Genomic DNA, 26954 nt, shown 5'->3' with positions numbered 1-26954 from the left:
ATCTCCATTCCTTGGTGACGGTGCGCGTGGTGGAGCCACGACAAGGGAATTTGTGATGATTGACTCGCTGCCCGGTCGAGCGGTATTTTTTCTTCCTGGAGAATCACCTCGAACCTTTTCCAAATTATAAATTAACGCCACAGATAAAAGGAGCAGTAACACGAGAAGCTTCATGATTCTTTGCGGCCTTGCAGAAGACTGAATGTCATACCTTCCTTTTCCTCAATCCCAGTTAAACTCGGGAGATTTGTCATGCCGACAAGTTTGTCAATTAGCGAAAGCATGAAAATTGCTCGTCTCGAAGCTCTCACTTGCAAAAATATAGAGAGGTGATGTCACTCTTCCTTTAACCTATTAAAATGTGTTTAGAAAATGAGTCACCATTTAGTTTTAGATTATGAATTTCTTATCAGTATTTAAAAAATTTAAAAAATAAATTTAAAACACGCAGTTCTGTATAACACAGATTTAAGTGAAATGAAAATTCATAAATTATTTTCACACTGAACCCCCCCCCCCCCAAATAATACAATAAAACAGAGTGAGCAACTGGCCAAGCGTAGGTGTTCACCAGGTTGCATAGCTTCTCGAAAAAGTTAAAACTGGATTGAGTTTGATCAATTATTGTATTTAATGGAATGCAAACCAAATCTGTATTAAAAGCTCAATTAATCTTTGTTTATTTTCAAAAGTTTTACAAAATAATAGTTTACATCAACGTTACCAATAATAAGTAAAATTTTTTATAAAATGGTTTTGCAAATTAGTAATGGATTTTAATTATTTCTTTTGTATTAAACTCCTAAAAAATAATTTTTTCATTCATAACTTTTAATTATATTTTGTGGTGATAAACTTCTGTTGAAAGGAAACTAGATGGGCATATTTTTACAAAACGGCAACGTCTTTTTTATATCAGTCAAAATCAACATCCTCTTTATGATTTTGTTATTGAATTGTTTTATCCAGAAAGTCTATATTCGCCTGAAAAGATATTTAATTTTTATACCACTTCAAATTCTTGAAGGTTCAAACGTTAAAAGGATATAAAAATTTCTCGAGAAAAAAGAATTTTTATTAATTATATTTATATGTATGAATAAGATATTTGTATATATTTAATTAATTAAGAATTCAATCTATGATTATTTGGTGCTTGAAATCAATTGCGGTGCTTGCGAAATAGGAGCAAATGCGTGGGCAGGTGATGATGTTTAGTCTGGCTTTATGAGTGCGCCATTGGAGAGCCGCGTATATTTTTGGCTCAAAGTTTTAAATGGTACAAATTTTGAAACTGGAAAAAGACCGAATTTTTGAAAAAGTGTCACCTGCGCACCGAGAGTGAAAGCGGCGTGTCGATCAAGTAATAAAGAGAAGGAATTCGACGGCACAGCTAACGTAAAAAACGTTTTCCTGCCCTTCAAATTTATTTTGGCCTCGTCAGACATGAGGGGATAGCATGGGCTTGGTCGTCGCAGCTCATTCGGTCGTTTTAGCTCTTGGCGGCGGATGCTGGTGAAGAGCGGGCGCTCAGTGCGCGCGGCCTGATTATATTTTGCATCATCTTCAGCGGCTCTCCTCCCATCAATCCACCGCTCCAGCGCATTGTGATTCCAGACCGCCCAGCTAGTCGGACACTTCTCGCAGCTTCTTCATCCTGGCCCATACCTGTGCTTCTTGTGACTTGCAATAGTGACACTTTTCGAAAACACACACGTGCGCTTAAAATAGGATACTCGACGGAAGTTAGAAGAATTTCATTGCTCACGGTATGCAAATATTTCAATTTCAAACTAAACATCAAAACTGAAATAATTTGTTCCATGCAATAAATTTTTCCAAATTTTCAAGAAATTAATTCTGTATTGAATCTTCACTTAAATGAAGAAAAGTCCTTAATTAAAAGTGCGCCATGTTGGGACCAACTTTTTTATTGGCAAAGTTTTTGAAAACTTTCAATGTACAGATTATTCTAGTTTATTATTCTAAATGCATCAGTTATTTTTTTCTGTCTTGATTTTTTTTTTAAATTTACATTTCAAAGTTTGGTACTTTTCAATTCTCCTTCCCAAAAACGATTTGCCTCCCTTCTATAAATCCAGAACAAATTTCTTTATATACACTTTGCAACTAAAATTACATTATTGATATTATTGTCAAAGCCGTTGTTTTCACACTTTTGATGCTTATAATACAAATTGACGCTAATTATTTTTTAAGTGTTATTGTGTTTTTTGTCTTTATTGTTTAAAATTTACCTCATGTCTATAATTGTTTCAAGTAACAAAATAACTTTCTTGTAATTAGCCTACACTTGAAATGCGTATTGAATTTCTCTTTTACATTGTCTGATATTGAGAAATGCATGACAAGATTGTGTTTCTTCTTTGAAAGGGGACACCGAAAGGGGCGCGATTCAGGAATGATCGCTTGATCTATTTGGCCCCGTTGACCCCAGGAACAATTAACATCCACGCTCCGGACCGCCGAGTGGAATTAAAAGACACATAAATTTATTAAATTTCCATTCTGCAAAAGAGATTTTGTGAGCTTTTTAGAAGTAAGTCCATTACGCAACTACTCGAAATAAAAATAAAGTGGAAAAGAATTGAGAAAATCGATACAATAAGACATGCAATCAGTTGCTGGAATTACACCAGCAATTTAAGCAATAATGCCGTTATTGTAACGAAAGTTTCAATTATTAAATTCTTGCACGCGAAGTAAATTTTATTTACAGAATTCGTACATTTTTTTATGGTCTAGCCAATTCATTTTTTGCGCTCCTTTTCTAAATTTATAATTTAACATAAATAGTGGCGTGCGTCTCTGTCCCAAGCAAGCAGTGCCAATGGTTGGTCGTGAGCTAGTGTGTATTTTTTTTTTTTTTTACAATCTTGACGAGTCCCGTTCGCTTCGGTCGCGGCTTTTCCTTGACAGTCTGCTCGTTTCTCTCGCGCTCGGCTTAAGCTTTCAGTGAAATAAGCAGCGAGAAACAAAAGGGAACTAATGGATCGTTGTCACCCAAATAGAGGCAAGCAACATGCATGCACCACCATAATAGCAAGAGAGTGAATGAGGAGGAGCAGGAGAGATCCGAGAACTGAAACATACAAAACAAAACTTTTGTAATAAACCCGATGCACATCCAATTTTCTTGATTAAAAGTAGTAAATGATTAAGCTAAAGCTTTAATTTTAAATACATAAAATATTTTTATAATTTTAAATTTTTTTCATGAAGATTGTTTTTTAAATAATCATGATTTAAATTATAAATAAAAAAATGTGGTATTTTTTTGTTTTAATATACATATTTTAAATATTGAATTTTTAAATAAATGTACAACAACACCTACAATAATAAATTCAATAAAATGAAATTATAATATACATTTTTGAATCCAAACAATCAACACCACATTTTCTCTGCTTTAATAAATTGATTGAATAAAATAAAATAATATATATAATCTTTATGTGCATATTTCTGCCCAATCGACCATTTAATGATTGAAAAAAATAGAAACAAGGAAGTCTGTTTGAAAATTAACTCTCTAACTATAAGCATTGATGCCCCTTTTCAAATAGGCGTAGCACATTATTTGGTTAACCTATATTTATTAGACGAGCGTTTGCGCGTGATGAAGGCTTCCTTTCGCGACTGCAGACATTAACATTTGATTTTCCTAATGCTAGCTCTGGGCGTTGTCCCATTTATCGCAATTACAGAAAATATGTTCTGAGCGGAGGATGGAGGGCAGACCGAAATTCGCACTGGCCACTGCTCTGGCGTTGGCAGCTCTTCTTCTAGTCAGTCCCGCTCAAGGTAAGCAATGTAACAATCAAATCGCTATTAACCAAAATGCATACCGCATCCAATTCAATTTTCATCTAACCAGCGATCAAAAACACTAAATTTTTGTATATTATGATCCAATTAAAAAAAACTTTGTATGATAATATACTTAACTTTATCAAAACAAAATTGAAGTAATTGAATTTCTGTCTTTATTCTCTTTATTATTATTAATAATAATTTATTATGAAATATTAAATTTAAATGGAATCAATAAAAATAACTGCCTATAATAGCTTTAAGTAGTGTTAGTTCTTAATTATTAAAAAGTTTTTGGCCATTTAATTTTTCAATCGAACAAAAGCATTTGAAAACTTATTTTTCTATATGACAAAGTAAAATAATAATAACACTGGTAAGTAGCAAAATTGATTTTAAGCTGAGTAAAGGAATGGCCTGAAAAAGATTTTTAATAAAAGCCAAAATATGTATGAATGAATATAAAAGAAAAACTTTTTTACTGCAAGAAGATCCATATTTTTTAGGGCTAATTTCTAAGATATAAAAATATAACAATGTAAACTAATAACGCAATCAGTGAGATTCAAAATTTAATCAATTAAAGTGCTTTAAGCAGGATTAAGAATCCACAATTCTAGGAATTTTTACTTAATTATTATTATTTTTCATTTCCGTTCAATCTAACAACCTGAATGCAAAAAGTTTGGATTACATATTTTGTAATTGAGCCGATTTATTTCACGCTTGTCATATTGAAGCCACTTTTTTAACGCGCACAGCCCACGACTAAGGCTCGCTCGTTTTGCGTACACCCATGAGTTCAAAAATGGGCTCGTCAATTAAGGCAATGTCCTGTGATGATGAAAGCCGTGCCCCAGGAGGGGACACCACTTGTTAAGAGTCGTGCGCTGCTTTCGGCCGACTACAATCGTTATTATTACTTGATGAGCGTCGAACGAACACACATTCATATATATCAAGGCATCTATCTGTAACAGAGACGAATGTATTCGTCGATGATACACACACACACACTTGTATGCATGCGGGCTCAAGAGATAGACAGACTCTCGAAAGAGCTCAATATGAAATAATCCGCCCGACACAGCTGCCGGCCAATTACTCTCGCGCCGTGAACCCGCTTTGCACGGCGGTGCATCTGCGTTGTGTGTCCTTGAATGGCGATACTGAGACTGGCATCACTATTGTTTACATTATCTTTCAATATTGGCACCGCGTAGTCGTGGTTTGTCATTCTTTTAAATAAAAATGAAGAATCATTTACTCATTTTAACTGTGATTATTTTACTATAATATCGAAAAACATAAAAACTGTTTAAGGCCTGCTTATTGACATCTACAACTCCTGTTTACGGCAAATCGGCCCGAAATTTTTGGACCCAGATTTTTTTATAGATTCCTACCTATCAGTAGAGTTGATTGCACAAAGAAAAATGGGGGGTAGCGCCGATTATTCTTGAAATATGATTTTTTGAATTTTTACATTGCGTCTTATGGAAATTTTTGTTTTTGGCGATTAAAAAAAACTGCCCGAAATTTTTTGCTCAAAATTTCACAAAATGATATTTCAATGTAAATTTATTCATATAGATGGAGAGGATAAATGCGTTTTGTTTTAAAGAATTTGCTAGACCTACTTGCAATTCATAAAACTCGTGAATTTTCCAATTTGTAGCTACTCTGCTAAAAGATTTATTTTTACATTTTTCGATTTCTTTTTATTACCATATAATGCAGATTTAAAATTTGGTGCACCTTGAATCGTCCTTTTTAAGGTTTTTTATTTTTGAGAATTTATTATAACTTTAAACACTTTTATATGTCTTTTAGTTCTTACTGGTTCTACGTTTTTCTATTAAGAAGAAAATTATAATATATGTCAATATTTTTAATATACATAGTGAATTTTTGAATTTAATGCTTTAATTCTGTTACAAATTTGAATTTCAAGTTTTCGCCTACCAAAAATGCAGGATAATAACCCTACCTAGTGGCTAAATGGCAATTTAGTCAAAAAGTTTTACGATGAGAGTCTTGTTAAAACGCAGTTGCGGTAATTTTATGGGCACTCTCGCACAGTTTTGTGATAGTCCCCATAGCGCGGGTTTAGCTTTAAAGCCCTGGTTTATATAGAGTGCCACAAAAAAGGGTTAAGAGCCGTCGCTTATACATTTTAAACTCCCCCTAGCTGGCGGCGCATATTATTAATATAAAAAGAACAACGCGGCATAAATTAAAACTTTTTCCATTCCGCAGGGATCGAGTGCGTGCAGTGCAATTCCGAAGGCTCTTTGGAATGCGTGTCGTCGCCCCCTGCCGCCAAACCGTGTCCTCCCTCATCCAAGTACTGCATCACAGTCCAGGAGACTTTGGTTGAAGACGGTAAAAATTATATTACCATGTTTAACTAAAAAATGATGAATTTACAAAATTATATTTAAAATTTGCGTTTGTAGATTTCTTTTTGGATATAATTAATTATTTCAATATAAATTTTTTTATAAAAGATAAGACTGATTTAAATCAATATTTTTTTTTGTAATTTTTTTTAAACTTATTTATTGTTAGTGACAGTCTTTTTTTTGTATAATTATTCAATTTTTTTATGTCTTTTACACATATGTTTAAAACAACATTATAATAATTTTAAAGGTGCTTTGTCGCTGTTGACGCGAGCTTGCATTCCGGTGGACCTGGGATTGAAGTGTCAGGAAAACCAGCAGAGTCCTCACGGTGACAAAATCAACGTATGCCACGAGGTGTGCAAAAGTGACGGCTGCAATAATGAGCCGTACGAAGAGTCCTCCGAAAGTGGAGCCGCTCAAACCAGCGTTTTCTCAAGTCTATTATTTTCCACCGTGCTTTTGTTACTTCGCCAATGGGCATGAAAAAAAGAGTGAAATATAAGAAAGAAGTTTGGACTTTTGTGATATAAAAGCGAAAGAGAGAGAAAGAGAGGTTTTGGAAAATTAAACCAGGTGCGCAGTTTCAAAATAATTTCAAATTTTTTAATTTTATTCTCAATGGACAGAGTTATTTCAGTAGCGTAAATTATACCATAGTTATGCATTTTGCCCGCAATTAAAATAACACGTTGGTGTAATTAGTGGGGAGAGAAAAAAAAACATATAAAGAAGGCACACGAGAAGCAACACCTACTTCCGCCAACTTGTATAAGAAAGCGCCCCCTCGTCTGGTACACTCACACGTTTACTGTAATTTATTCTCATATATCTCATGCAGCAATAAATTATGCAAAATGACGCGTAATCGAGTTAGTTGTCGTCATTTGTGACCCCAAGACTTCCTGGAGCCGAAGATTAACAGCTAGCTCAAGTCCTTGTCCGTCAAATTTGACTTGCTGCTCAGCTTGTCCTGAAAAATAATTTAGTTTTATTTTTAGCTCTTGTAAGGAGTTATAAGATTATGATATTGAATTTAAAAAATCAGCTTTACAAGCAACTTCCAGTCAATTTGAAATAACTAATTCAATTTTCTTGATTAAAATCAAAAGTATACTCCTTATCTCAAGAAAAACGTCCATCTCACTCTAAAAGATCTTGATTTTTCCCGCCAGAAAAAAATTAATTTATTTTCATCATAGATTTAAATAAGAAAAGGAACAAAATTGTTCATTATCGGATGATCGAATTATTCATTGCTTGGAATAATAATTTTCAAAAATTAGTGTTAAAATTTATATTGAAAAATTAAAAAAAAATGATACTTTACTTTTATTGTGGGTTCAAAGAGACACTAAAAACCTTAATTTTGAACCTCTTGAAATTATTAAATTTAACCTTAAAATGCGCCTTATGTTGAATAGATATTTGTTTTAAAATATAGTAATTAATGTAATTACCGTGGTTGAAGGTACATAGTTTTCGATGTTTACAAGATTGCCCAACTTTTCGCGCTTCTTCAGCATTTTGTTGGGACTCCCGACGGCTGCTCAAAATTTCCACAATTAATCATCGCTCACCAAAAAAGCTTGCATAGATCAATTACCGCCGGGAAGGTTCGGAAGAGAAAATTCATCAGTGGGTAGGAGGCCTCGGTGTCTTAGTGGTGCCAGTCGCCGCCCCCAGGTAAGGGTGGCTGGGGGCGGCGACTCGAGCGGCCGGTCCACGCTGTCGCCCAAAATGCTGCCAATGCGTTTTGTCTTGTTGGTGCCGGCGGCGGGAACCAAGGGGGGTGCTTTGTGGCGGCTGGTGGCGTTTGTCCCTGTGGTCACGTTGCCCAAGGGTGACCGTTTGTTGAATGAGGTGTCGGAAAACCTTTGATTTTATAAATTTTACCAAATATTATCTTTTAAAAATTTAATGCAACTGTTAAAAAGTACAAGTAAAATATCATAAAATATTGTTTAAAATTTTTGAATATCTTTTTTCCTACATTTTTTTTATCAATTTATTACATTTTAAAATGATTTGGATCTAAAAACAAAGCATGGGTATGTCTCCATTGGTTCATATTAATTTTTTTTTTAAATTTAAATTAATTAGCACACTGAAATTATTGAATACTATCGCCAACGACTGATAACGTTGAGAAAACAGTATCTTGAAATTTACAACGAAAATTACTTTTTTTTATTATTGAAAAGTCTTAAGATTTTAATATAAAAACTATTGAATTAGAGAATAATAATTATAAGAGCTGTTATTTTGAATTTTTCCCAATTTCCCAAAATTTTTATTGAGAAATTTAATGCTTTGTTTTTAACAATTTTATCATCTACCTCTCCTACCTTGAGTTGATGTTTCCGAAGCTAAGGTTGTTGATGGAGGGGTGCAGCACGTAGAGGTGCGAGCCCGAGGCGTGTACGTCGTGACCTGCAGGTGAGGGCGGCATGAGGTCGGCCAACTCCTGCTGCAGCGACCTCTGGAGTCGCGACGATGTCCTGGTGGTCGGCGAGCCGGCCTTCCCCTCCTGCTCCTCCTTGCCACCCCTCCGTGACCTGAGGTTTTCCCTCCGCTCCGGCGCTTCCTGCACTTTATTCCATCTCGGTCCACTTCCGTCCCTGTCAGTCTGGCCGCGGTTGGACAGCGCCGCCGGCAGCATCAGCGACTCTAGGTCACTCTGGGGGTTGGGGTGCGGCGCCCCGTCCCCTCTCACACTCCGCGCCGAATTCGCGGTGTTGCTGAAACGCCGCGAGAGGAGGGGGTTGTTTTGGCACTCCTGCTGCATTCGGGCACGCAACTCAGGCAGGAAGGCACCTGATTGAAGGTAAGTTTAAAAAATCAAGTTAAAATTTCTCAAAAATTATGTATTCATTTATCTGAGAACTTGAAAGTGTATTTTAGTTTAAATTTCTATTTCATCTTGTATATAATTAAAAAAGAAAATATTGAATAATATTTTTTCAACGTACAACTTTGAACCACAAATATGGATAATTTTAATGATTTTGATGAAAAGTCTTGTATTGGGATGATTCCCATTCCCATTGAGATCATAAAATTTTCCTTTAAGACCGATAATGTCTGCAATTTCCATTAAGAATAGTTGACTTTTTGCAAATGAACAAAAAAGCAACTAATTCCGAATACTTTCATTGAATTTTTTGAGGGTGCAAAAAACGAATCTCGTGGAAGAGCACTGATGACGGATCAAGGTCGTGGGAAAGCAAAAACCCACATGCAAATATTACGCAACTCAAAGCACGAAACTTGAATATGAAAGAAGTAAATTTATTGCGCTGCTAACGTCATGACGTTGGATAGTTAAAAAAAATGGTTCTTTCTTTTAAGAGAATTTTAGGGTTTATAGGATCGATTTTTTTAATGAATTTTTTTTCATTTGCTTGTTATTGTAATATTTTGACGGAGAAAAACGAGACAACATTCACCAAAATACTTGCCGCACGTCATCTGCTTTTCTGCATCACGATATCATTGACAAAAAATTTTTCTATTGATTTAAGTACAAAAAATGAATTGGGTAAAGAATTCATTAGTTTTGTAATTTTTACAATAATTTATTTTGCGCTATTTGTTTTCTTTCAAACTGCAACGCGAGTGATTTGAATTACATAAAAGAAATAACTTTGTTGAACAAAAAGTAAAGAAAATTTCTTTTTACTTCTGAGTTGGTAGGGTTTATAATTTTATTTGTTTTTTAAATAAATTATGCTTTTTATTCACTATCACTATATCAGTCGAACACTAAAAAAAAAACATTTATTCGTATCATATTTTAATAATATAAAATTGAAACATTTGAAATCACCAAAGCCAGTTGAATGAACTTGAAGTTTGCAATGATTTACTATTTTTATTTTCCGCTCTTATCAAAAGTTTGACCTTTTCATTGCACATTAAACAGCAATTAAGCAAAGCAATTAAACTACTCACCGGGAAAGCCATCGTGATTGAAATAGGTGTGTTGCAAAAGTTCTGAAGTGGGTGGTCGGCTGTTGGGGTCGAGGCGGAGGCAGGCAGACGTGAAGTCGAGAGATAGTCGCGGCCAACTCGGAAACATGTCGTACAAATTGGCAGGCGTGACGGCGGAACCGATTCGCATGCCTTTGAACATGGGGTTTCTAGAAATCAGGTGCTGATGCTTGTTGGACAATTTGCCTGCCAATAATAAATTTAAAAACTTGTTTATAATAAATATTGTGATATAAATATTTGAAGTTTTGCAATAAAATTAATTCATACTTTCACAAAAAATTAGTTAAAATTTCAAGGGGCTTACGGAAATTGCTTTTATTCTTGACATTGAGAGTAAACAAAATTTAATGTCTGAAATGGAAAATTTATACTTGTAAGCGTGGAAATATGGGTTCACCTTTCTTCACCAAAAGCTTTTGAATGTAAATTTAATAATTTAATCGTTAAAAAATTTCTACTTCATTTAAAGATTTTTAGATTTTTTTTTAATCCAGCTCTTGAAAAAATGGTGATTGGAATGGTCCTTTAATTAAATAAAGTACCTAGCGCTTTGGTAATTAAAAACAATTGGTCAATGTCCGAGTCGCCGGCGAATAGGGGATTTCCGGTCATCATCTCGGCCATGAGGCAGCCGACCGCCCACACGTCGACTTCCTTGCCGTACAGAGTGTCGCCGACGAGCAATTCCGGTGCCCGGTACCATCTGGTCGCCACATAGTCGGTGTACGTCTCGCCGGGAGCAGCCACCATTCGCGCGAACCCAAAGTCACACAACTTCACCACGCCGAGTTTGGAGACGAGCACGTTTTCGGGCTTCACGTCTCGGTGAATGATCTGAGAGTAAACAACAAAAAATTCATAAAATCGAAGATGAAAATGAAAATATTTACGTTGCTCGAGTGGCAGAAGTCGAGGCCGCGGAGGATCTGGAACGCGTGTCTGCGCACCGTGGCCTCGCCGAGCCCAGGACAGGAAGTGGAGGTGCGTTCCTCCAACTCTTCTAGCAGGGTGTGGTCCATGAACTCGAAGACCAGGTAGAAGCGTCGTTTCCTCCGAAAAACTTCCAACATGCTTACTAAATTTTCGTGCCGTAATTTCTGTATGAAAAATTTGTTACAAAAATTAGAAAATTCTACAACAAAAATAATTTTGAATTGAAGTTTAAAAAAAAAACAAAGTTAGTTAATTATTAAATTTGAAGTTAAAAACTTTTCCATTTGACAAACCTTCAACATCCTGATTTCTCTTAATGCCATTTTCCTGACGGCCAAGTCGTCTTCGGTCTCGAGGAAGCGTTTGATGGCCACCAACTGTCCAGACTCACGATGCCGACATTTCAGCACGAGGCCGTACGAGCCTTCGCCAACTACTCCGAGAGTTTCGTACTTTTCCATGCTCCTCCGGCGCGCCTTCCGCCAACACTCATGGCCTTCCCTCAAAACAGCTGAAAAAAATATATGAAGAAAAAACACCTGAGAAAATACACGGAACGCATGGCGGCTGCGCTCTTATGAAAAATTTTCGCGTGATAGCAAACAGAAATAATTGATCGGATTTTCTACGTCGTGATGATTTTCTCTTTTAAATAATCCAGGAAAAATAAACTAGTTGAACCGTGGGAAACCAGATCCGTTGCCGAATTTGTTCGATTAGCATCATCAGCAGCAAAATTAGAATACAAAATTTAGGGGGAAAGTAATAAGGAGAGATATTTTATGGCCAAAAATAAGGTGTTCTCGCATAAACTATGCAACCTGCTTGACGCGAGCGTGACGCGGAACGTCTATGTTTGAAAATATTCTGGGAATATCGCCATAAAAGAATTATCCCATTTGCACGAAGAAATGAAGGAAACAACAAACGTCGAGTTCCGTTTTTTCATCGCTGAAAAACTTGACCTTTATGACTTTTACTTTTATATTTTGAAGGTCTTCTAGTATTTAAACAAGCAGTAACACATGATTAAAAAACGAATTTCTTTGCAGCTTTTTTTAATAATTTTATATTTGTTTATTCCCCCGTAATTATAGCAATTTTCTCTCAACACATTCACAGTATCATTTTAAAAGATGAAGAAACATCAAAATTTCAAAACGGCAATTGTGTACTGGTCATTTTGATTAAAAAAGGACTTAATACAACTCGTTATCAATTTTAAACAATTTCTTTAGTCCTCTTTTCATCAGCTTCAATGTTTTACGTGACAAAACCTGTCTCCAAGGGCGCGTAAAAATAGCGTGTGCATTCTCTTCCTTATAGCGGTAATTGCTTTTATACCCCATGAAGAATCGTCCCCTAAATTACGTGTCGTGCTAGTCAGGGGTCTAGATCGAAGGAAAGCGCTCAAAGTGAAAATGTCACTAAAAATTGAGTTCTATAGCTTGCGTGCACGTTGTTTCGCAAAAGGCAAGTCTGATTTTTAGAAAGAATTATCATAGAAGTATTGTTGAATTAAGAACAGTAAAATTATGATTTTAGGAGAGAAAAATTAATTCAATGTATTAAATTTACCAAGTAAACTGTTTTTTATAATGACATAAGCTAATTTTTTATGATGATTTCTGAAAATACAATTTTTCCATATTCAGACAATTCCATTCCTGGGAAACTGAATCTGCTGGCCAGCTGGCTGGTGCCGCACATTTTCATCCCTCTATGTATCAAAGTTTGCTGCGTCCGTTAATTTCAAATTGCAATAAATCTAACACCAGGAGAAAATGTTGCTTCTCACCATAACCATAAACTTTTATGATAAAGATTGCCATTGTAACTCCTAATCTCCAATTCTGAAAAATAACTTTTCCATCTGTTCGTCTATATTACTGGTGACGCATTTCCGCCCTGTGCAAAGTTAGAGTTTTTGCATGTTTCCGTCGAATTTAAACTGACAAAAATCTACAATAACTGACAAATAAAAGTGCATCTTTTATTATTTTTTTAAATAGCGATGGAAACCTCCCGGTAATGAAATATCTTTTTACTTCAGTTTTTACTGTTGTTAAATTGAAACTGATGTTGACATACATATATGTTGACGAACTGCGATTCATTTCCGCTGGAATCCGCATCGACAAACATTTTGATACGGCCAAATTTCAAAACATGCCCATGTTATAAAATTGCCTGTGACGCACAACTCGGCGAAACAAAACTACTAAATTTCCATTCGTTTGTCCACCAGGCCTGGGTTGCGGTCCCAATTATTTGATTTCGAGGATGGCCAATTGGAAGCGAATTTCTCTAAGCTTTCTTTTATTTTTTAGCGTAAATTTTGTCGCCTTGTGCTTAATTTGACTTTTTTTCTAATTATTTTTTCAGATTATTCAGATACTGAACGCTAAAACTCACAGACGTTCCAAAGATGCAACGAGGCGAACAATTATTAGATGTTGTGGAAAAAGTTCGTGTATCAATTTAGCAAAGCCTAGAACTTCTCGAACAAATATTCTCATAATAACGAATACATCAAATGGCCACGAAATAGTCAGATGTCGATTTCTTTTAATTATTTAATCCAACTTATAAAAACATTAGAGTAAAAAAGAGAGCACTTCTTCAACTGAATTCGTAACTACAACCAATGCTGACGATTCTTCAACAGTTGAAACAAATCAGGTCCAAGAAACATCAGCTCCTGATGTTAGGTTTTTAATTTTAAAACATATAATTCTGCTATTAAATCAACTCTCTTAACTGAAGTTTAAAATTGATGGGAACGGTAATATTTGAACAATTTATTGCAGCTCAGAACTTGCACAAGAGAGTAGCACTGCTGCCTATGTTTCAACTTTTAGCACTCCCAGCTCAGATTTGAATGAAGAACAGACTACACAAATAGAACTTACTTCTGTTTCTACGTGGCAAGAAGTATTTTTATCTGTGATTATTGAAATAAATTGTTATTATACTACTTGTAAATTATGAAAATTAGTCATCCCCAACAACCTCAAAATTCAGCAGCGATTCAATCACAACTACTACTTCAAAACCTATAGAATCTACCACATCTACCAAAAAACCTCAGGTTCTTCTATTTAAATTATTGGAAAGTATTCATAATTGCTTTTATCCAGGTCTTTCAAACTTGTCCACCACTTTGCTCAAAAGATGCAAGTAATTTCGATTAATCTTTCGCATTGACTCACATCCTAGTGTTTTAGGAAGATTTATTTGCTGAAGATGGAACTTTAATTGGTTTGATTTATTATGCAGTATAAATGCAATGTAAAAATTATAATCATTTGCAAAAAAGATCCTCTAAGTCATGGCTTTTGGGTTGAAGCTTGTGGAGATTTATTCGTTTTTGGAAAACATCTGGTAAGCAAAAATTTGAGCAGTAAATATGATCTATTTTTTAAAACGATGGATTAGGCAAATTGGGAACAAAATGTAAAGTACTGCTGCAACCTAGGCATGGCACCTATTTCATTGAAAAACGCTACCCAATACAAATGCTTCAATTCTTTCATAAATGGTATAATTATTATTAAATAAAAATTTCCTTTCATTCAAATTTGATACAAGGGAAAAACTGGAAGTACAATTCTAGATATTGGACTTTTGGTTTGCGCAAAGATAAAAAGGCAACATATTTTTGCAAGAGTTCAAATGTTCCACCAAGAGACGCGTGGGCCTACAATGAACCAAACAATGCAAATTCTTCTGAAAGCTGCGTCCAGATGGCCATTTCTAAATTGGACAGCACCGCATTGCTTAGTGATAGACCTTGCGAAGAAGTCACAGCTTTTGCTTGCCAGGTATTTCAATAATTATTTTCATACCAACGGATTTTACTTTTTTCTTTCAAAAGGGCCCACCAACACCTAAACCTCCTTGTGAGGCTCCAACATGTCCCAATTATAGTTGTACAGTGAACGTGAGAAATTGAATTTTTGAAACCAAGCAAACATTAAAGTATTTAATTCATCAGTCAAGTTTATTTGTGTCTCTATCAAATACTAGTAAAACGACATACCTGAAAAGTGCGTTGGAATCTTAAGTTTAAATTTATAATTCTCTGTCAATTTAAATAGATCCTACATTTCATGGCACTTGGGTAGACGTGGGCACCATGAGATACATGTTTTCCAATTCAACAGACAAGCGAAACGTATGATGAATAAATTTTTTTCGCGGATTTCTCCAATTTGTATTGCAGTTTACAAATTCTCTTTCTGCCTGCTGTTCCATTGGCATGAAGCTCATCAGTCTCCATCAGAGCTTTATTTACGACTTCACAATCAATGCTTCAAAAGGTGATCGAATAAATAAAATATCGGGCACAGTATTTATAATCATTGATATTCAAGTTCTACGTCTATCGCCAAAAAAGCTTTGGACATCAGGAACAGATTTGGGGTGCATAGGATATCCAGGGTACTGCTCTTCAAATCGTCTGATTCGCGATGAAGCAAAGTAACGTTTTTCGCATGCTTTACTCGGATTTGATTTTTTTTTTAATTTTTCTGAATTTACAATTTTACTTGTACATGCTATTTCCAAACAGAAAAAAATAGTAATTTGTAATTTTTGTGGTAAAAATATGCAACAGTTTATAGGGTTTATAAATTTTAACAAGTCACAGCAATACTAAAAAATTTAGGTAAAATTCCATAAAGGTCATTTTTACTGTAACATATTTTGAATCAAAATGGTATAATTCGCCAGGATCCCTTGTCAGAATAAATTTTGGAGGAAAAAAAAATACTTTTAACGAGATTTTCAGTCTTATTTAACAATCAATTTTATATTGAAAGATGGGCGCGTGGCCAGCCAAACAGCGTCAATGGGTCAAAACCGTGTGTTTCTCTACAATTAACACAAAGTTCATCTTTGCTCTCAATGGAAAACTGTGGCATGGAACTTGAATATATATGCGAAGTAATTATTTCGTAACTTTTCCAAACTTTTTAATTCAATCCTTTTTAACATAGGGAAGGAGCCAATCAGGTTCTTTAGCCTCAATGGTCGAAGAGGAGTGTCGCGGACCGTATAATTTAACGCGGGGTTTAATTTATAAATCAGCAGAATGGAAAACAATAAATTTTTCATTTTAGAACAAGTGAAAAATTTGCTGACCTCCCAGCCAACAAATTTGAATGAAAAGTGTTTTATCAAATGTTACGGTGAAGGAACGGGTGTGGTAAAATGAAAAAAAAATCAATGTATGATATTGATAATAAAAAAACTGGCAGTTCGTAAATGGCAAGCTTGTGGAGGAGTTGATTTACGCGCAGATGTCTTTGATATCAAAAAATGACATAGATAAGTTAATGGAATCATACGCAGTGATGGACACTTGCTCCAACACGACCAGTATACAATATCAATCAATTTTTGCTTTTTTCTGATTTTTTTTTTCATTATAAAGGAGGAATGGATCCATGCGACAAAGCAGCCGAACTTTTCAAGTGCGGCAAAGAAAACTCTCCAGAGGCGATAACTGCATTGATGAACAATTTGGAAGCCTCCATGATGGTTCGTAGAAAGTAAAATAATAAATTAGCCAGAAATTTATGCAAAAAAATGTTGCAGGAGATTTCTATACCTCTGCCTCCAACCTCGGCTGTTTGTCCAAATAATTTCAACTGCGTCACAGATGTGAACAATCAAATTTAACACTTTCAAATAATTGAATTTTTCTGACCTACAGGATGTATTAAAAATGTCTTTTGATTCAAAACTACGTAATTTCTAAACTTGTAATGTCTGATTTTACTGATCTTTACAAACTTTCTTTATTGTCAGATGATGAATTTCTTAACACAACAAAGGGTAACGCCTTAGTCAAGATACTCTGCAACAAAAAATACTTGGTAGTTGTTTTTAAGAGCGTACGTCTTTGTGCATATTTGTTGTAGAAAATCTTACTTTTCCTCCTCTTTTTAGCAAATTACTTTTGCCAAAGCAATGGAGTATTGTTGTTCCTTTGGTCTGCGGCTTGCGACAATTGATACTAAAACTGAGCATGATTGCTTGCTCGCCAACAATATAAGTAAATTCAGATTGAAAGATCGTCTTTAGTGAAATCAATTAATGTGGTCTGTAGCTGCATTTGCTGATGGATTGTATGCTGTTGCGGCCTCAATGCTTGGTCAAATGGGTAAACCGGCGTGGTGCTTCTCAAGTGCACCATTTAATGTAACCTGGGGCTCTGAATTGTTGACCGTAGAAACTGACCTCACAAAATTCACTGTTAACATGCGATTCCAGCCACCACGGTCAACAGCCGCGGCCTACTTTGACATGATTCCACGAGCTATATGTCAGTCTGTTTGACTATTGAAACTTGAAACGTCGATTTCATTAACTTAACAGTTAAAAATTCAACTTATTGCCAATCAAATTCATGAAGCAATTTTATCAATTGTAATGGAATCATATTCTGGAATTTCAAGTAATAAAAATTTAATTATAATTTACTATTTCCTGTGAGTGTTTAATTTCAAACTTGGAAAATGTCATAATAGTTCATGATATTTTATCAACATGATGCAGATTTAAAGTTAATACAAATTGACTGAATTAAATTTTTTAAGCTTATAGCAGCTATATTTCATTGTTGATTTTGAAAAGACAAATCAGTTTATTTTTCATTTACATTTTTAAATTCGAAAAGGCTCAAAATTAGCCAAAATCGCCTTGCATTGTGGTTTATAGGTACTTACTATTTTGCTTCTAAGCTCTAGGGGATTTCTGTATCAAAGGAAATAATAATTTTCTAGCTGGAAAATTTGCAGTAGCTCTATGTGACAAAAAAGTTTTTCCAAAGAGCGGAAACGTTGGTTGATGACCAGCACATCCAGCACCAACATAAAAATTACGCATGCACGTGTACGCTTGCAGTTGAAAAGCTGTATTAACTGTAAATTTCAATAAAAAAAAAAATGCGTACATCTAAATTTAATCAATGTAAGTATTATTTATTGATAATTAAATAATATTAAACATTTGGATTATGTAATTTGATAAAATATTTTAACATAAGTTATTATGCCTGATTCCTCAATATCACAATAGTAAATTGCAATTTAACAAATACTATGATCCGGTTTTTTTTTACAAAAATTTACTACGTAGTATATTTTTTTTCATTTATTCTACACGCATTTTGCTTCAAATAGAAGTCTTATTAAAAATGCATCAAAAATAATTTTTTTCAATCAAAGTCATGACGATTTTTATGTGAATAAATCGGTTTATGACAAAAAAATTAAATCAAAACAATTCCGTCCAAAATTTTATGAAATCATTTTATAAAAATATTGATTGGTCTAAAAAAACTTTTCTTTGATTAGCATCTTACATAAAATTTCCGAAGATAATTTTTTTTCAAATAATTCAATTTAATTATTAACCCAAAATTAAATCCAATGACTGATGAGCTTGATATTTTGTGACGCAGGTGGCGATCTCCCCGTACGTGTCTCATCCTTTTAGCATTATTCATTTGAATGTTCATTTCACTGCTATTAATGTCAAGTTTTTACGGACATGTAGCAGAATGGCTTCCGATACATGTAGAACATAAACCATTTTTCAATTTTTCAGTTGCCATTTGTCACAGGGTTTTTATGCATGAAAAAAAAGAATCACTTCCACTTTGTGTTCCCGGCGATGCAAAGCTTCAATACGTTTGCAAATTATAAGCCGAGCAGTCGTTCAGGAAATATAAAGATGTTAAAATTTTGGAAAATTTCTTTGTGCTTGTTAACAATTGTGTGTATTACAATATTTCCAATGAAATTATTAAGTCGATAATAATTTGAATTTGAAATTTTTAGCTTGATTTAGCATTTTGCGCCAAAGTTCGTTCAGGAAAAAGCGCTGGAAGAGTTTCAAGAAGACAATTAATTGTCAAGTGCTGTGGGAAGAATTCATGTGTAAATCACGCAACAAAAATTAAGACTGATCCAAGACAACACAACAGTTACACTGTGCAAAATTTAAGGTTTTAAAAATTTACAGAAAAAACTTCTAAAAATGAATCATTGTTCCCTTTCAAGCAGTCAAGTTGAACTAGTTACGAGCAGCATGACTAGTTTAGCCACAAACATTTTTGATCAAACTGCAATAATATCTGCAACTTTCACTACAAAAGAAATGACAAAAGAAATCACACAAAAGCCCATAACTCAAATCGATGATGTTACTTATTATTCTACAAAAGCACACAAAGAGGTTGTATAAGATCAAATTACGAAATATTTATAAATTTAATGCACATATTAGACGACAACAACCACAGCCCTATTGCAACGCAGTGACTCGACCCAAGTTAATATTTTGACCCAGACAACTAACCTATTGAATCAAATGGATACTAAAACTTTATTTCAAACTACAACACTAACTGAATCTACAACATTAATTGACTCTAAAATTACCTCAACTACAATCTCCAACCCAACAACAAAATTCACATCAACTCCCATCTTAATCCCAACAACTCTAATCCCAAAGGTAAATAAATTGAAATTTGCATTGAAAACTTCATATTATTTTATGTTGAATTATAAGTATCTTGAAGCGAACATGTATTTGTATAATACATTTTGGCTAGGCTGGAATGTTTTTAAAGGTTTATTTGGGGTCGATCAATAAAATATTAATACAAAAATTTAAAAATAAAATTCAATATTATATATTATATCAAAATCATAAGGTGCTTCCGGTGTGTCCAACAATTTGTTCCAAAGAGGCAAGTAATCATAAATATTGATTACTAATAAAGTGCATAATTATCTAATAATTTTTGAGAGCAGGAGTCGTTCTTTGCAAAAGATGGAACATTAATTGGTTAGTTAATGAAAATGTATAAATTTACATTCGTCTGAAGAATACCAATACCATATGGCTTCAAATTTTTAGACCCCCTTAGTCATGGATTTTGGGCAGAGGCGTGTGGACAGTCGTTCGTTTTTGGAAAGCGATTGGTAAAAGATTAATTGAAATTTAATTTATATTCAGTAAAAACCATAAAAAGGCTAATTGGGAGCAAAATGTGGATTTCTGTTGCAAACTTAACATGCAACCAATCATGCTTGAGAGCAGTGCTAAGCAAGAATGTTTTAACACTTTCATTAATGGTAAAAATGACATTTCATATTGAAGAATTAAAGTTTAGTTAAATAAAAGGGTACAATTGGAAGTACAACTCTCGATACTGGACGTATGGGGTGCGCTCTAATGCAACCGAATTAGGGTGGTGTGGCAGCAATAGCAGTGTATTAAATGCATGGGACACCGATGAACCAAACAACCTGAACAAAACAGAAAACTGCATTCAGATGAAAATTAGTAGGACGTATAGCACCGTTTTCCTTAGTGACAAACCCTGCGCTGATGTCACGGCCTTTGCTTGCCAGGCACTTTATTATTTTCGCCAATAAATATTTAATTTTATGTATTTTTTTTCAAAAGGGCTCTCCAACTCCAAAACCATCTTGCACTTCACCTACTTGTCCAAATTATCAGTGTGTAAAAGATGTAAGAATCTCTTTCAATATTGAAGCATTAACTGCGGGGATATTCACAATGAAATGTAGCACTCCAGCAAATACCACAAGCTAACTTTATTTGCATTATGAATAATTTAATATCCCTAAAATATTATTATTATTTTAAATGAAGGAATATTTAATTCAATAGAAGAATTTCTACGCCAGTATGGAAAATGATCCGGACACAACTTACTTAAGAGGTATGAGATTTGTGTTTGAGTTTTCATTTTGCATGAATTAACAAGCCATAAAATTAGTGCATAGAAATTATATTTTCAAAATTAAAAAAAAAGCGGGCTTAAGTATTAAAACTAACGGCTACAATAAAAAAAAATTTCGACGAGGACAAAGCCCTCTTTTCCTAATTTCTATGAACACTTCTATGAATTTCACCTTATTCTCAAATTAAAATATTTCATTAATATTTAGACCCGAAACAGCATGGCCATTGGATAGACGTGGGTTCAAGAAGATACGTCTTTAGTCTGGCAACAAATAAAAAGAGTGTAGATAAAATTTACTTATAAGAATTACATAATAGATTTAAATTTAGTTCAATGATTCTCTGTCCGCATGTTGCTCCATTGGAGTGAAGCTTCTCAGTCTCCATCAGGATTTCATGTTTGAAACTTTAACAAATGCTTCAACAGGTCAGATTTATTTGAATTTATTTATTAAATATTTAATATAAAAAAACGCATTACAGCTTTAAACGAGACGAAAAATGTATTTTGGACTTCGGCAACGGACACGGGGTGCATTGGATATGCAGGCTACTGTTCTACAAACCGTCTCATTCGAAATGAAGCAAAGTTATTTTTTTTTATGATTTGCAAATTATTTAAATTAATATTTTATAAAACTTTTCCAACTGTTCAAATTTCTTTATCGCAATACATTTTATATTATGCTGATTGAAATTTTCACGTATAAAATTTTAATTTAATTAATCAAAGATGGGCCTCTGGTCAGCCTGACAGCTCCAACGGAACAAAACACTGCGTTGCCGTGGAAGTTACGCAAAGTTCGTCTTTACTTTTCATGGAGGACTGTAATAAACAATTGCAATACATTTGCGAGGTAACAATATCATCATGATTTTTTTACTAATCAACGATTAATTGAGGTTTAAATTAGGGGCGCAGTAAAATGGGCTCTTTGTCGGCAATGGTAGAAGAAGAGTGTCGCATTCCTTACCACTTATCTAAAGGTATGTGTAGACATAAATAGAAATCAATAAATATTAAACTTTTTTTTAAATTTAACGTCTGATTTAATTTCAAATGGATTTTGTTTCATAGAGAAACTCCTTTTCTATATCAAACCACAAAAACAACTTACAATACTTATTTTCAATTAAACGACATTATAATTAACTACAAGTGCTCAATTGCAGAACAAGTGCAAAAATTACTCATTACTAAGCCGGAGAATATACATGATAAGTGCTTCATTAAATGTTACGGTGAAGGAATGGGACTGGTGAAAAATATGATTAATTTTTTTAGCCATAAATTTTTAACTTTTTCAAATTTTTAGCTCGTAAATGGCAAGCTCAAGGAGGATCTTATTTACGCTCAAATGGGAACAATTACTTCGTATGACGTTAAAAAGTTAATGGAATCATACGCAGTGATGGATATGTGCACCAACACAACACGTAGCATCCGCAATTCGCGGTTTTTCCAAGCTCTTCTAATTTGTATTTAAAACTTGATAGGAGGGATGGATGCGTGCGATCAAGCAGCCGAGCTGCTCAAATGTGGCCAGGAAAATTCCCCAGAGGCACTAGCTTCACTTATGAACTCCTTGGAAACTTCCATGATTGTTGAGAAACAGACGAATATGATTGTGTAGGGATTATTAAAATTTATTTTCAGGAAGTTCCATTACCTCTACCACCTTCTACTGCCATTTGTCCGAATAATGTAGAATGCAACGTTTATGTAATTATACAAATTTTCGTCCAATATTTTTTAATAATTGAGATTTTTTCCCCGCAACAGGAAGATTACAAAATTAGTTTTGATTTGAAAAAAGGTAATGCAAATTAAAATCGATTTTTGCTTACAAATTGCCTTCTCTTATTCCAGACAATGATAAAATGAGTACGACTTTCGGCAATGGCATAGTTAAGCATGGATGCAACAAAAAATACTTCTTGTTGTCTTTCATTCAAGTAATAATAATAAAAATTAAATTATCGCCAATTATTTTTTTCCCGTAGCAAACAAGTATAGCCAAAGCAATTGAGCATTGTTGCTCAATGGGACTGCGTCTAGCAACAATTGATACAAAATCAGAGCACGACTGCTTGCTTGCAAATAACATAAGTATCGTAAAATTACTATTAATAAATATCATTTGAACTGCTTGTGTACCACAGCAAACTATTATGCTGGCGAGTACGTAGTTGCAGCTTCCATGCTTGGAAAAATAGGGCGCCCTATATGGTGTTTTTCCAGCGCACCTTTTAACACATCATGGTTCGGTTCACAATCGTTGACAAACGAGACTGATCCCACAAGGTACACAGTTAATTTGCGTTTCAAGCAGCCAAACGCGATTGCTGTGAGTTATTTTGATCTTGTATCACTAGCACTTTGTCAGTCTGTGTAGAGCATTGTTTTTTTAATTTTTTCAAAAAATTAATGATTTTTTTGTTGCTTAATTTTCCTAAATTTTCATTGTTAGGAAAGTTTTTTTATTTAAGTTTCATTAATTCTGGATCTTTGCTAATTGTACCATTCTGATTCTAAATAAATGGGAATTAAAACAACTGTTTTGAACTAAATCAGGGTAAAGAACTTCTTTAGATTAAGTGATTTTTTTAGATGGACGTTTTGAAAGAAAAAAATTATTATATAAAGATTTTTTAATAAATTCGACCGGTTCAAAACAATCGTGCCTTTTCTTAATTTATTTATTTAAAAATTATAAAATTAATCATTTCAATCTTTTTCTTACTTATAAATAAATTTTTGTTGTGCACCTGAGACAAGATAAGTTGAATAAAGCTATTTTTGGCGCGAGGTCGATCAATTGCTCAGCAACAATAATTTCCCCCGAGCATTTACGTCAAACGCGCGTGAATAATTTAAAGGGCACTTCCGCACCTGACTAGTGAGAGGAGAGCAGGTGGATAATACGAGAATTTCAAATGTGCTGTGTTGAGGGGTTTAAGTAGTGCAATATGAGTGAATTGTGCACGGTGGCCCCACACGCTAACGCCTTCATTCGTCCGAAAAGCTTGAGTCGAGGCGAAAGAATGTGGAGAAACATTTTGCGTGTCTGAATGGAATTATTGCCGCGAATATGCGGATGTTGAGCGACAGATCAATACGAATGAATTTTGTATATGAACAGCTGGAAAATTATTATTTATCTTGAATAAAACTATAATTCCATTTCAATCAAAATTGATGAAACAATTGAAGAATGTTTAATTTTTAAGGTAGTACACAAACTCAATAGCAAATTGTTGTAAAATTTCTTATATTAGAAAAGGTCCAGGAAATATTCCCAAATCGTGCCAAAATTGAATGTTTTTTCCCTAATTGATTGTTTAATGACAAATCATCGTTGAATAATATTGGCAAATCTATTTCTATATCCCAATTTACAATTAGATGCAAATCAAAATTACTTGGAAGCCCAGAAACTTTGACCTCAAAATCAAAAGAAAGCTTGAAGTTTTTAAAAGAATTCATTACATAATTATGCTAAGCCACTTATCAATATTTTTTTTTAATCAACAATAATTTCTGTGATTTTTATAAATTTCTTTGATATTGTATTTGGAACTACAAAATTAAAATATTTGAGAATGAAAAAAAATTGGTGTCAATTGTTCCTGTGCCCAATACAAAATTTAAATATTTTAAAATCTCCAAGCCTTCTTGAATTGAGATTGAAATCTGAAGTCATAAAATTAACCTGAAGGACGTGCAGCATCGAACGCCCCAAAACTACTACATTAAAGACATTTTAGGTCTCATCCCTGCATAATGTAACAGGCCCTTGTTTCAGATTTTTTTCTTCCGTTGCACGAAATGCCACTGGTCTTGTGCATAAATTACCAACCCCAGTCCTACTTCCATATTTTAATGGTGCACGCGAGCGTCCGTCAAGCTGGTCATTCCGCCCCTGCATGGACACTAAAAAAAAACCGCCCGGCCATTGACCCCAGACTTCTTTTCTTGAGGTCTTTACCGTTGGACTCTCTCTCGTTGAAATGTTATCAAAAACGTGTGTGTCCAAGAATAATTATTGTATCGAGAAAAGTTGAACTCACTGAACTCTGAATGATCATGTTATTTGCTTATCTCGGATCAAGGAAGGAAGGAAGGTCGATGCACTCTGAGGAGAGGGTGGTTTTGTCGAGTCACTCTCGCAATGGGGTGGATCGAATTGTTATTGAATTAGTTTGTTTGGTTTTCGGGTTTGGAAGTTTGTTGGTGCTCACATGCGCAACACATGTTTTTTTTAACTAATTGGGTCATCTACCGAAAAGATTGGCCATCAACTAAAATGCTTATACAGACACTTTTAGTCCATTAGCCACAATTGAGATGGTGATTTTAAACTCGTAATAATGCGTTTAATTGACGATTTATGCGTTGAGTTTCGTATTCCGCTTTTCAAACCTTTCTTCAAATAGTGTCGGCAAAATAAAAAGACTTTCAAACTTAGGTCAGATTAAGGCAATTTACTAAGCTATGATCAAAAGCAATTACTGACATACCAAAGAAAATTTATTACATTTTCAATGGGTTTAATTATTTTAATGTGTATTATTTTATTTTATAAATAAAATAAAATTGATATTTATAGCGGTACAATATTGGGTTTAAAAAAATCTTTTAAATTACATTACAATAAAAAAGTAACCACCAACTTATTATATTAATTAATTGTATAGATTAACTTGGAATTGGGAATATTTTTAGTTTTTATTAACCATGCACTAACAAACTCCTAAATTGTTTTGTAAATTGATTAATTTTGGGCATAAAAAAATTATAATCAACATCTAGGTGTATTTCCTCTCACTAGTAAGTTCAACCTTTCACGGGGCTCTGATGGCTCTATGAAAATGTCAAAATTTTCAATAAGAATTTGTTTGGGTTTAATAAATCTAACGATCATGTCAAGAAATTTGGCTTCGAAAACAGCGAGTCTTCATTCAAAAAGTAAATGAACTTTTTGGCACGCAAGGACACAGTTATCGCCAATTTCCATCGCATTGTACTAAAGCAATCGCATTATACTAAATAAATGTTTCTAAACCACGGCACCAACAAACTACTTTTTTCTATTAAATGGACGCTACAACTTTGGTGAGAGCAGCACAAAGGTCATATTATTGATTTTGAAACCGACGAAAGCTTGTCATATTATTTTCTTTTTTGCATATATTCAGTAGATAATGAAATTGTCTAAAATTTAATTTTAAAAATTTGACGTTGAAATAATTTTGAAGAATGATTAGAAGGAATTTGGCAGATTTCAGTTCTTATTTCTCTGGCGCTTTCTTTCGTTGTTTGGTCTAGTTTCCTATGTAACGAGTGTGGTTTCCTGGTCTCTTCCTGCGCAAGACTCAAAACGATTCAAGAAAATCGTCGAAAAAAAAATAATAGGTACTCTTAGAAATTAAATTTGATTAATGATTTTGTGAATCAAGTAATACGGGAAAAAGAAGAATGGTGTTTGGTGATTGATTTCTCAAAATCTAGAAACGGCCCTATTTTTTTTTTTTAAATTACCTAAAGAAAAACACATGATTTCCGTAGAATAAACGTTTCAAAAACTGGTGGAAAGGCTCACCTTGATATGTCCAACCGCGCTTGTTTTAATCCTCCTTGCAGATCACGAATTGCTGAGGTGAATTTACAAAATTTGAATTGGCTTCTCCGGCAGCGGCCAGAGCACCGCTGCTCCTCGGACGAAGAACGTCTTGTGTGCCGTCGGCGCCGAGAACGGCGTGGCCCTCGAGGCACCGATCGATGACGCACCCCTGCCCCCTCCGCCGGTGCAACCCTCGTGAATGCCACCCCTTTTTCTACCTGTCACGCGATGGCCGACCAACAGAGAGAGGCGTAAAAATACAATTGCATAGCCCCTGCCTATTACCAAAAGCGGGAGAACAGACTAGAGTCATTGAGGACACCCCGGACTTTTTCCCCTCCCATAAATTACATATAACATAAGCATG

At 34.3% G+C, this 26954-nt stretch overlaps 4 protein-coding genes across 5 annotated transcripts; 3 read left to right on the top strand and 1 right to left on the bottom strand.

Moving 5' to 3' along the window:
* The first annotated feature begins 1481 nt into the window (after positions 1-1481).
* Positions 1482-7110, top strand: LOC132197905 (U-scoloptoxin(05)-Ssd1a-like). Its single transcript, XM_059621510.1, has 4 exons — positions 1482-1769; positions 3732-3828; positions 6097-6222; positions 6493-7110. The coding sequence occupies exons 2-4, from the start codon at positions 3753-3755 to the stop codon at positions 6726-6728; spliced, it is 438 nt and encodes a 145-aa protein (XP_059477493.1). The 5' UTR covers positions 1482-1769; positions 3732-3752; the 3' UTR covers positions 6729-7110.
* Positions 6822-26753, bottom strand: LOC132197896 (cyclin-dependent kinase-like 2). Its single transcript, XM_059621499.1, has 9 exons — positions 26567-26753; positions 11465-11682; positions 11129-11335; positions 10781-11072; positions 10197-10421; positions 8591-9059; positions 7849-8117; positions 7703-7788; positions 6822-7215 (listed from the first exon to the last, which is right to left on the bottom strand). The coding sequence occupies exons 2-9, from the start codon at positions 11630-11632 to the stop codon at positions 7168-7170; spliced, it is 1764 nt and encodes a 587-aa protein (XP_059477482.1). The 5' UTR covers positions 11633-11682; positions 26567-26753; the 3' UTR covers positions 6822-7167.
* Positions 15397-17585, top strand: LOC132196582 (uncharacterized). Its single transcript, XM_059619345.1, has 11 exons — positions 15397-15493; positions 15548-15653; positions 15995-16118; positions 16172-16380; positions 16433-16553; positions 16609-16715; positions 16773-16838; positions 16891-16924; positions 16986-17071; positions 17127-17232; positions 17287-17585. Exons 4-11 carry the CDS (start codon positions 16267-16269, stop codon positions 17514-17516), a joined length of 864 nt encoding a protein of 287 aa, XP_059475328.1. The 5' UTR covers positions 15397-15493; positions 15548-15653; positions 15995-16118; positions 16172-16266; the 3' UTR covers positions 17517-17585.
* Positions 18829-24188, top strand: LOC132194334 (uncharacterized). Of its 2 annotated transcripts, none has more exons than XM_059615533.1 (24): positions 18829-18956; positions 19022-19188; positions 19247-19418; positions 19470-19700; positions 19903-19938; positions 20003-20036; positions 20109-20173; positions 20224-20326; positions 20376-20605; positions 20661-20726; positions 20889-20940; positions 21170-21246; positions 21294-21390; positions 21447-21552; positions 21697-21820; positions 21878-21950; positions 22137-22222; positions 22280-22400; positions 22461-22567; positions 22621-22686; positions 22747-22780; positions 22834-22919; positions 22968-23073; positions 23127-24188. In XM_059615533.1, exons 1-24 carry the CDS (start codon positions 18855-18857, stop codon positions 23357-23359), a joined length of 2574 nt encoding a protein of 857 aa, XP_059471516.1. In that variant the 5' UTR covers positions 18829-18854; the 3' UTR covers positions 23360-24188. The 2 variants fall into 2 exon arrangements, with proteins under 2 accessions (XP_059471516.1, XP_059471506.1); XM_059615523.1 differs by having other exon boundaries at positions 19244-19418.
* Positions 26754-26954: the final 201 nt, after the last annotated feature.

The sequence above is a fragment of the Neocloeon triangulifer genome, unplaced genomic scaffold, assembly GCF_031216515.1.
Source record: "Neocloeon triangulifer isolate White Clay Creek 2 clone unplaced genomic scaffold, ASM3121651v1 ptg000001l, whole genome shotgun sequence".
NCBI lineage: Eukaryota > Metazoa > Arthropoda > Insecta > Ephemeroptera > Baetidae > Neocloeon > Neocloeon triangulifer.
The sequence above is the reverse complement of the archived record's forward strand: the minus strand, read 5'-3'. Positions and strand labels throughout refer to the sequence as shown.